This window comes from Tubulanus polymorphus, chromosome 1 (genome assembly GCF_964204645.1).
Source record: "Tubulanus polymorphus chromosome 1, tnTubPoly1.2, whole genome shotgun sequence".
Classification (NCBI taxonomy): Eukaryota; Metazoa; Nemertea; class Palaeonemertea; order Tubulaniformes; family Tubulanidae; genus Tubulanus; species Tubulanus polymorphus.
In genome coordinates this window covers 27,694,371-27,705,340 of record NC_134025.1, presented here as the reverse complement: position 1 = coordinate 27,705,340, position 10,970 = coordinate 27,694,371, and the positions used below count along the sequence as shown (strand labels likewise).

The window sequence follows — 10,970 nt, the reverse complement described above, 5'->3', positions numbered from 1 at the left end:
CGAAATCTTAGATCCAGTCTATCTAAGAAATCTTATCTGTATTATTTAAAATGACGACGTGGCAAGCCTGGAGAAAAGAAGTCTTTCAAGGTCGAGGTTTTTGAAAAAAGTGCAAATTTATTGAAGTACTCTTTATTTATTTCATAACTAAGATCTGACGCTGGAACCAAGTGTTGACATCAGATGGCCGATAGCCTGTAAAGAGGTCACACTTCCACATTTCATAAAAACTCTCATAATCCTTTGCATTTCCCTGCAATTTCAAAATACGTGCTGACTATCATGTTTGTTTCAATATTTATTCAGTTAACAGAAGCACGGTCAATATTGATCAACTCACTGGAAATCTACTTGAAATCCTTGGGTGAAATGATGTCTGTTCGGCCAGAAAACCTGACAGATGTTCGGCCTCGATACCAACGAACAGTGACTGATTGTGTTGTACCCAAATTCAGAAACTTCATCACAACTGACGTCACTTCGCCGGTAGATCTCATGAAACTGATCCATTAAACATTTACGACTCGCATCCAGAAATTGCTTTCCCTGAAAATGAAAAAAATCAGCGCCCCATTTATTTTGCGCCATGGCTTCCATCATTTATCTCGAGATTAACGTCGATTTAAACAACACACGTACCCCTTCATTAAACATGAATCGTTTAAGATCGAACATCTTACAATCGCCCATTGCACGTTTGAAAACGAATTGATGACATGGAAATCGTCTTTCTAAGCAGTCCCAAAACTCGCATTTGTAGTTTGCACCTAATTGCACGCATGTTTGGTTGAGGGCTGAAAGAAAATTATGAACCTGGATCTCGATACTTATACTAGAATTCATATTAATGACATCGTAAGCAAAGTATAGGTGATTATACTTACGGGTATGTGGCATCAACCGTGGCGTCCCATTCACGGTTGTGACAAAAACCACCGAAATAAAACACAAAAATAAAACTCCAAAATGCGACATATCGATGCTCGATCGAGATTATATCAGTTCGTATATCAAAATCACGAACTGAAATGAAGTTCCTTCCGATAACAATAGCCTGCGATAAAGGTCATTTATTGCGCACTTCGTATTGGTTTTTCAGTTGTTTACGAAACCTTTTGACCGCGCTCTCGTTCTGTTTTTGGCACAGATAAAGATGTGATACTTATCACTCCGCAGTTCTTGGAAAAGGAAGTTGTTTGCCTTACATCTAACGCTGAACGAATTACCGTATTTGTTATTACTAGAATATATTTCTTTATCACGAGTAGTGAGACAATATTAAAAATTTTACAGACGCAGAAAAAAAATTTGTTTGATTTATTACGACAAACCAACTTTTGATGTGAAATGTTGAATCGCTCGTGCTGCGGCGGATCGGCCACACTTCATAAACATCTTAGCAATATGTCTCAGTACACTGGAATATGACAAACGATATATAGATATTACAATGAAGGAAAAGATAAACTCAATTTTGAACATGATGTAGATCCCAGATCCCAGATTTGCTAATGAACAATTTGAAATCAACTTACGTCAGATTAAAATCGAATCCTTGTGTGAAATGGTCTTTATTTGGCCAGTACACGTCACAGATACTGGGAGTCGCTTCTAACGAGCAATCGCCGATTCGTTTGTAACCGTAACTAGATAAATTACTACAGCTCAAATGATCTGCTAGATATAATCCTTTGAATGACTGCATTAGACACCGACGACTTGACACCAAGAATTCCTTCCCCTATAATATTAAGAAAAACTGTGTAATAATAGGAGCACAGCATGTGATTTATTGCATCGAGATGTCCTTTACCCTGTCGTCGAATCGTGGTCGGTTTCGATCGACTGTAAGACAATTCGACTTGGCCCTATTGATGATAAATCCACTGCATGGGTGTCGCTCTTCAAAACAATCCCAAAAATCGCAGTTTAGAGCGTCAGCTTTCGCTAGACAAGAATCATCAACAGCTGAAAATTAATAGTAGGGAATCGTAATTTTAGAAAATCATTTTCCCGTGAATTTTGAATATTTCAAAAAAGGTGTATACTAGATATCTTACGTTTGACGGCTTGTTGTTCATCATTCGTCTGAAACATCCATCCTTGCACACCGACCAGCATAAGAAAACCGAGCAAAAACTTCATTTCGCACTGAAATATCATCAAAACTCATCAAACCTTATCGCTTTGATTACTATTACCAGTAATTGAACTAAACTGGAGAAGTTTAGTTTCCCGTTCACGGATATCCTACCTTATCCGACAGATGCTAATGAAATGAAAGATTATGTGGTCGTCTGCCAATTTAGAATATAGTCTGGCGCAGTAAAAATTCTGGAAAAATATCCGGTACAAATAAGCATAATCATTGAACTTTGATCTAAAAAATTATCTTGTATAATTGTTTGTAACAACAGTTCTCTGACTTATTGTGACCCTATATTCTACAAACCGACTTATTATATTTTCGCACATTTTCTGGATAGAAGCCCTTTTGATAGAAGGTGCAAAGTGATTTTAAGATATTGTCATAAATCCGTGTTTCTACCAATACAGGTTGTACCTAATTTGAAGACGGCTCTTAATAGTTAGATTTAAGTAACTTCTCGCAAGGATGTTCTTGTGTATTATTTCCAATATGAGTCGTTGTATAAAGTTTATCGAAAAGCACTTTGAATTAGGTGAAGAACGAATAGATATTTCATTTTATCTTTCAATAACTGTTATTTCCTTTAAATGATAAATATATCACCTTGAAATGACCTTTCAATCACTATCGCCGTCCAGAAGTAGTCAGACATAGATAGGCTTTCTCGAATCAAGTACTCTGCTAGACCGATAAATATGAAGTGCATTTTTGTGTGGGTCAATTATAATCATTTCATAAAATAAAGAATAATTCGTCTGGTTAGAAAGAAATTATGACGATTCTTAAATTAGGCTCTAGAAATCGCTAAAAGATTTCCTGTACGTAACTCTTGATTTCTTGCTAATGATTGCCATATTTGGTGGCAACTCGGGTAAAGTTTTTCTCATATTTCGAAATTCCAATATTTCGTGACAAGAACACTTCGGAATGATCCCGCATATTTTTGTTTTATTCAAAATAGCGATTTAAAAGAAATATGCATTTGTATAACACTCATGAGAAAATTCTCGATTCTCAGGAGAGCGCCCGTTAATTCGAGTTCGTCTCGAGGTTTAATGGAAATTTAATTAACGCATAAATTACCGAGCTGAAAAAACGTGTCATCGACTACTCTGGATATGTTTACTTAAAAGCGACTCTTTTGTCGTGAAGCCTGTTTCTTCTATGTTATTGATTGTGAGAAACGTTTATATTTATCTTGTTTATTTATTCCGAATTCCTCATGAAACCGAGAACAAAATCTATCAAACATATTTACGTACATTACGCATTCTTATACATTGATTCAAAAGTTCATGAAAAAAGAGATGCATACGTTACATCCCTATGTTTTTCCTGTTAGAGCTCTTGGAGAAAGTGTACATGCGTATATTTCTAAACTTCTCAACTATGTAAAATGCAGACACCTGATTATAGGCACAAGAAATAAATAGAAATTGGAGAAAGTGTGAGAATGAAAGCGTTTGGCTCTATGTACATGGTTGTTTGTAAGGAAAGTAGCGCTAGGCTGTTTTTTAAACCTGGTGTATATGAATAGCTGTCACAAACGGCCCGAAGAATTCAATATATCAGTGACAGCTAGCGAGTTTAAATGAAAGTGGGTCGTCTTCTTAAAGCCAAAAATTAAATAAAGAAATCAGACCCAGAGGGTCTTTAATGGATTCCATTGTAGCGACGAGCGCCGGTACTGAAAATCGTTGATATAGATCGGAGACGTGTAGGCAGCGAGACTTGCTCGAGTACGAGATTCGTGTTTGCGTTGCTGCTTTATGGACGCCGCCGCTATTTCCAACACAACAGCTCGTCATTGGTAACGGAAAGTAAGTAGTACTCGTAAAAATAAAGCATTTTATGGCATTAGTATATGATATGGCCCCTATGATATATCACTAATTTCATAACGAGATATTGTAATTTTGTATGATTAAAACACAATGCTAGGGTTTTAGTAGGTTTGTTCATCATCAAGCCTGACGTTGTCAACCGATATTGCCTAGGTCCCAGTCCGCATCTGCTTAATGCGTTACACCAGACTAACATCGTCTGCATAGAATGTTGATGTGATTCCGTATCTTTCGATATAATATTCGTCGTTTCCAATATAAACATGAAAAATACTGACAACCCGTGTGGGAAATGTGAAACTTTTGAATCTGATGTTGTAATATTTCTTGTTTTTTACGGTCGATATTTTTCGAAAGAACATTAATAATTCATAATTACAAACGGATCATGCGCATTGCAGGCTATGCTTCAAAATATATCATACATATGTGTACACGTTTCTTTGTGGCAAAATCATGGGAATCATGGTGTTCTAGTTCTGTTGCTTTGCTTTAAAAAAACACGATTAATCCATCAATAAATCTGCACCCAGAGCGACCTTCAGTCGATATGTGGCTTAATCTCTTGACAGCTTTTTCCAAACCAACTACGGTTGCTATAAATAAGGTTAGAACGTATCGATAGAAAAGAAGGATTAGATTCAATATCGACCTGCAGCAAATTGGCGTAGGTGGATAATCAATGAATAACAATCACCACAGAATAGAAAATAAATTAGAATTTTTGTAACGAATTTTTGGTTGCTAGATTAATGTTGTTGACGTTATTTACAGACGTGTCAAAAATACGGGTTGTTTCGACCTGTGCTATATACTAGAACCAGATCCAATTATTAGGTATAACCAATTAGGAAACTAATGATATATATTATCCATCGGAGGAACAGCCAATGAAATATTCTTTGAAAATATGATTGAAAATAAGTGAACTAAAATCATGTCATTATGATCATTTGCAATAATGTGAGTCACAAGCCTTACCTAAAAACTGCTTCTCTGATTCGGTTTCAATTTCATCGAAGCTTCAATACCATCAATTCACGTATTTTATGAGGTAATTAGTATTTGTTCAGTGGTGAGAGGGTGAACATGAATATTTCAGTATCGACGTGAAACGTATGAAAAATGTAAACTAGTCAAGTATATAGCTTTCGAAATGATGTCGATCAAAGCAGGGCCTGAACATGGGCTGCAAAGTATTCAAATTGATCGACACAATTGTTTTTTTTTGAGGGGGATATGGAATGAGTTGAGTCGAAAAAATACAGGTTTTAGTTTTGGTACGATAAGGTAAATGCATACTTTATGGCTTCAAGCCTGGAGACAAATCCCATGAGAAAAATATTATATGAAATACAAGGCAATAAACTTCACCCAGACGTGTTGAAAATACGCGAGAGTGCTCCTTGGAATATGAATTACCCATAACTCATCAACCTGTCAATAAAACGCTATAAAACGTCTGCGTATGACGTCACAGCTATGAAAATGATATAACTAATCATTGTTTATAACAAATACCGTCTGGAACCATAGAAATAAAATTGATCAACCTCTTCAAACTACGCTCCATCACTGTTAAGTAACTGAAAGTGGCCTAAACTTATTCATGGTGGCCGCGTAGGCTGGGCTATCACATATTGAACAACACCATTTCGATTAAAACTTTTATCGTATCTTATTTCAAAAGAACAACCTAGAGCTCATCTTTCTATTAGATCAAAAGTCAAATTTGCTATCATTTCTGTAAATAAGATTTCCGTTTGATTATTGACTTGTGATGTTCTATCACTTTGATGTATTGTAGTGGTAATTGAGATCGTATTAGGTAAATGGACAACACGCTACTGGTGTAAATAAGTATGAGTAAATACTGAAATAGATTTCCAGTGAGTCTCTAATCTAATGAACAGGTTTCGTATTAATCAACAAATATTCCTGGCCGTCACTTCTCGGTAAAATGATAGACAGTTGAACTCCAAATATTATCAATAGCGCAGGAGTATATTTTAGTGTTTACTTCCAAAGAGTCAGAAAATTCCGTCTAAAAATACCGTTATGATACAAAAATATGGCGAATTCAACGTATTGTTCAATAAATTGGATTCAAATACGGATAAAAAGAAATGGATTCACTCATATTTATGGTATACGTGGACGTGTTCGTTTGATTTTGGTAAATATATACAGGTATGTTCTACTATTTATCTATGCAGTAGCTACAGAGTTATTGATATCGATCAGAGATGTTGGTTTTTACAATCAATTTATAAACAAAGTCGTGAATTGATATGGGCCGAATGTTTTTCAGCTGAACCAGTTGATATTCGATTTGGTCAATGATTTAATATACTTTTCTGAGTCGATACGCGTTATGTGATTTCTCAGGTTATTTCGCTGTCCTCGGGCCCGTGCCGAGCTTTGCCGAGGGGCAGTTCTATTTCAAGAAATATGGCACTTTTTCGACGTGAAAACGGGCATTTCCCTATAGAAAAAGGACAGACCTTAAATATGAAGTGCCCGGGTACCTGGATAGATAATTTGAGAATGGATTGCTTTTCATTTCCCAAAATGATAAAAAAGATGAAAATTGTATTCAAATTTCGAAAAATTGACTTTGAAGGGCACTTTGAAAATGTTAGGGGGTTCCCAAACCCCCACTCGGCACGGGCCTGGTCCTGAACATTACTGTCTGTACAATAATATTTGTCACGAATTTGCGTGTTGGAAATGTGCAAAACGGTGCGAAAAAAATCAGCTTGACACGTATAAAAGGTATTTGATGATTTAAGACCGGTCTGCTTCGCACGGACTAAAGGTTGTTGCTTATAAATTCAAAGTCAAAACATTCATTCGAACACACAATTCGAGTCGTCATGATAGTAAAAGCAAGTATTGTGGCTCCTGAATAATTATCCGAATAACTCTTTTGTGGAAACCACTGCGCATGCACGCAGCCGTGTATTAAAACGTAGTTTATTATGTCAACTGAATCGACGTAAAAAGGTTTTTGAAGCTTGTCAGTGAAAATTCTTTCAAAGAAAAAAGAGTTCAAGAAAGGATAATGTTCGAGCAATGGGCGGCTATTAAAACTGCCAAATTACCCATCTGATATACATTCCCGTGTTCATTCATATCTGGGTCTTCTTTCCATTCTTCTTTTCTAGTCTATGGGAACCGAAAGTAGAAAGTCATCATTCTTACTGCGAATAATTTCATTTCCAGTTATAACGTAATAAACTAAACTCCACAGCCGTATTGAATAAGCATAACTAATTTGTAGTTTATCATAGTACATTTATTCACGCAAACAATTCTCGGAAAACCTTTCGATATTTATCGCCCTTGAGAAACTCTGCCTGTGAACTTTGTTCACCAAGTTCAAAATGTCATTTTTTAAGATGTATAGAAAAAAACTGGTAATTTGATAGTTTGCATTGAAAAAAGGGCAAATCGTCCCTTTGTTGACATTCTGTTAAATACACATTTCACAGGTCGCAAATAGGGCATTTTCATGTGTTTTTGAAAGGATCGATATATTCGTTGGACGCAATATTCATATTTCAAGGATTCAGTTTCTGAATGCGTATACGTTTGAATTATTTTTATTTGGATTGTCAATGTGAAAGCTGTAAAATATCTCGGGGGTTTTGAAATGTAACCATAGCAAGATCGGTCGACGACGTTCTTTCGCCTACGGCTTCAATATTTCAGTTTTCTATTAGTGTAATGGATATACAAGTCATTCTTATATTTTGTTCGTATAACATCGTGAATGGTCAGGTTGGAAGTGAAAATTACACTGCTAATTAAAGAGATAGAGGTGATAGTGGTCTAAATTGTGGCATGTGTCATCGCACTTCGGTGGTGGTGCTAACTATCCGATATTTTCGCCTTCAGTCGAACAATACAGCGCGAAAATGTCAGAAGCAGTGAAGTCGCGTAATCTGGGAACTGTTTATCATTTAGCCAGCTCTGCCAACTTGTTTACTCAGCTAATTTACCTAAACAGCGCAAATATTGGGAAGTGCGTACACAAACATTAGAACTCAAAGTGACTTGCTCAATATTCGTCTCAAATGTCAAAGCATTTACTTCATCGCTTAATGAGAAAACGTCACGAACGTACAATACATGACATAGTTTGGTGTGTAATTTTTGGTCGCGGTAATTTTCTAAAAACCTTGATCTATTTTCGATTTGAGATCACTTCTTATTTTGTATCTGATTCTAGATTTTCATTTAAAGCTTATTTTACGTCAAGTTGTGAACAGATTATTCGTAAAGTTATTCCTGTTTGATATTTTTGAAGTATATGTATATGTATGTATACGTGCGTGTTGACGATTTTGATACTTTTTTTAGATGTGGTAAAATTGATTTCCCAATGTGGCGTCGGTTGTTAGTTTTATTTATGATGCAGTGTTCTATTTTATTTTTAGGTGAATTCTAGCTTGGTTGTTTGCACAACGACCGTCTCCAGGGAAGCAACGAGCGGAAATTGAAAAAAGAGAATCGACCTATGAAAGCAGTGCAGTTGTCACGACAGAGAGGGTGTGACCAGGAACTGTAGGTATCCATGCCTGGGAGGAGCGATAATCAAATAGGATCGGATTATAGTAATGGGTACGGGGACAATAGCCATTACCAATCACAGAGTATGGATCCAGGGGATGCACCGCGTGGAATAGGCAGAGAAAATAGTCGACTATGGCTAAATCGAGAAAAAAGCAAATTATATTTACATCGCGAGAACAGCCGCTTGTATCTCAATCGAGAAAATAGTAAATTGAATTTGGGTCCGTTAAATCGTGAGGGTAGTCGAATACATTTGCCTCTAAAACGCGAAGAAAGTTTATTAAACATGGGAATAATGCGGGAAAATAGTCGTTTCAATATGCAGCAAACTAATAGACACGAGAGGAAACGCGCTAAAAAGCAGCCCGGTCGCGATGTGGAACAATTCATGCAGATTTTGAGAGATCGACAAGGTCTTCAAAGAGAGACTACAGATCTTAGATTGCGTCGGAAGCAGCCTTTACCCGGTATTGGCGAGTCTCCTCGCGATAAAGGTTTGGATGTTCCGTTTACGTGTGTTAATTCTGAAGAGAAGAATTTCGGCGACGGTAAACGATACGCCGATCTATCCGCACCTTCTCCGGAATCTGATGAAGACATTGAACTTTCACGGATAAACAACAAAGATTTGAAACGGAGGACTCCGAGTCCTCCCGCTAGTATTCGCAGCTCGCCAAAAATGTCTCATAAATTTGAGGCAAAGGAATCGCCGAAATTCCCTCGCAAACTTGGATATTTAGAAAACTGTGACTCTCCGTCTCTTTCTCGAAAACGGTTCGGCGAAAATACTGATTCTCCGAGTCTCTCACGAAAGTTCCCAATGGACCCAGCCGAATCACCGCCAACTTCTCGAAAATTCGGTACGAACAATTCGAATGACGCGGATCAGTCACCGTCCATGTCGCGAAAATACGGATCAAATTCAAATCGACATCGAATGAATCTAAACACGAGAAATACGAGAATGGTGAATACGGGAAATAAGTTAGTGCCTTTAACCCGCCGAATGACGGCTGGACACCATCTACCTCCATTGATACACGAAGAGGAACAACATCTCCCAGACCGACCATCATGTCCTCAACCGAATAGAACTCCCCCTCATCCAGACTCTCTCGACGATTGTTTTGATGATGACATTAGGGAGGAACCGATAGACTATATGGATCTTGAATGAACAGTGTGTTTATTTTGAATATTGGATATATTCATATAATCTGTAAGTTTTAGGCAACTGCGATAAATTCAGTTGCAAAGATAAGGTTTATGAATTTGCTGAGAGGAGGCTTATCTGGATTCGAATAAGACTGACGATTCAGATTATTTTTAGATTGCCTTTAATTCTACATTCAATAATGGGTTATTTTAGTATTAAATTTTTCTTGTTTAAATCCGCAACGTTTTGTGGAACAGATAATGATAATTCTCCTGGCTATGAAAATTAATTTGATTTTTTAAGATGAAACGAATCTTTCTCAGATGGCGGATAATCAAGCGTGTAATCCGCGCGTGTATTTAAGCTGTTAAATTCATTCGGATGTTGTAATCTTGAATCTCGAAATTTTGAGGATTTGGTTCCCCACCGTTGATTTGATCCACATCACCAAAAATGATAAAAATACAATCAGATTGACTGTGTGCATAACTACTCGTAAAGCAACTATTTTTGTTAGGCTGTTATTCACCAGCAATTGGACGCCAACGGTGTTGTCTAATCCTTTTATGTGTGGCCAATTACTGCAACAACGCGTGAATAGGACCCCCATATCGGGCATATAATAATGTTGATCTATGAAATGATGCCATATAAAATATCCAGTCGACATATTTTTTAAACAGAAATACTACATAAGGTATACTCTAGGGGATCTATACCGGGTTCCCATTTACTCGTACCTGTTCAACTGAATTAAGAAAGGGAATATGTAAACATGAATATGTCTAATATCAAACTGTCTCCTGCTATTTCCTTAGATGTACAAGTGTGATTATTCTATATTGTTGCATTCCGTGTGATACCGTTCCTAATTATTCTCATTCACGAACTCATGACGATAGATCTGTTTTGAAAAATTGTTCTTTTCACAAATACGAAAATAATTCAAAAACCAATACGCGGCCATGAAATATAGATGGAACTCAATGGAAACCGTGAATGTTTATGTATATCAACATTTCAGAATGGTATTCCTTACATATCGTATCAATTTGTACATAAATTTCAAAATAGTATTTTCTCATGTTAATAATGTTATTGAAAAAGAATTGTCTCTCGTTGTTTTCAGAATGTTGCTTATACTTGTTAATGTATTTTTTTCTGCAAAGCGTTTGTCGCAGAAAACTGTTGTTCAGGGATATGTATATCAGTCTATGATATCATTCTTATATATGTCGAAACG

General features: G+C 36.6%; 3 protein-coding genes across 4 annotated transcripts; 1 reads left to right on the top strand and 2 right to left on the bottom strand.

Moving 5' to 3' along the window:
* Positions 1–97: 97 nt before the first annotated feature.
* On the bottom strand, positions 98–1,130 carry LOC141912509 (uncharacterized). Its single transcript, XM_074803755.1, has 4 exons — positions 885–1,130; positions 640–794; positions 341–546; positions 98–253 (listed from the first exon to the last, which is right to left on the bottom strand). The coding sequence occupies exons 1-4, from the start codon at positions 973–975 to the stop codon at positions 148–150; spliced, it is 558 nt and encodes a 185-aa protein (XP_074659856.1). The 5' UTR covers positions 976–1,130; the 3' UTR covers positions 98–147.
* A 100-nt stretch (positions 1,131–1,230) lies between these two features.
* On the bottom strand, positions 1,231–2,334 carry LOC141912517 (uncharacterized). Its single transcript, XM_074803768.1, has 5 exons — positions 2,255–2,334; positions 2,061–2,151; positions 1,814–1,968; positions 1,536–1,741; positions 1,231–1,417 (listed from the first exon to the last, which is right to left on the bottom strand). The coding sequence occupies exons 2-5, from the start codon at positions 2,143–2,145 to the stop codon at positions 1,321–1,323; spliced, it is 543 nt and encodes a 180-aa protein (XP_074659869.1). The 5' UTR covers positions 2,146–2,151; positions 2,255–2,334; the 3' UTR covers positions 1,231–1,320.
* Positions 2,335–3,878: 1,544 nt separating this feature from the next.
* On the top strand, positions 3,879–10,970 carry LOC141914586 (uncharacterized). 2 transcript variants are annotated; one of them, XM_074805824.1, is made up of 2 exons: positions 3,879–3,969; positions 8,436–10,970. In XM_074805824.1, exon 2 carries the CDS (start codon positions 8,573–8,575, stop codon positions 9,746–9,748), a length of 1,176 nt encoding a protein of 391 aa, XP_074661925.1. In that variant the 5' UTR covers positions 3,879–3,969; positions 8,436–8,572; the 3' UTR covers positions 9,749–10,970. The 2 variants fall into 2 exon arrangements, with proteins under 2 accessions (XP_074661925.1, XP_074661917.1); XM_074805816.1 differs by lacking the exon at positions 3,879–3,969 and adding an exon at positions 6,007–6,183.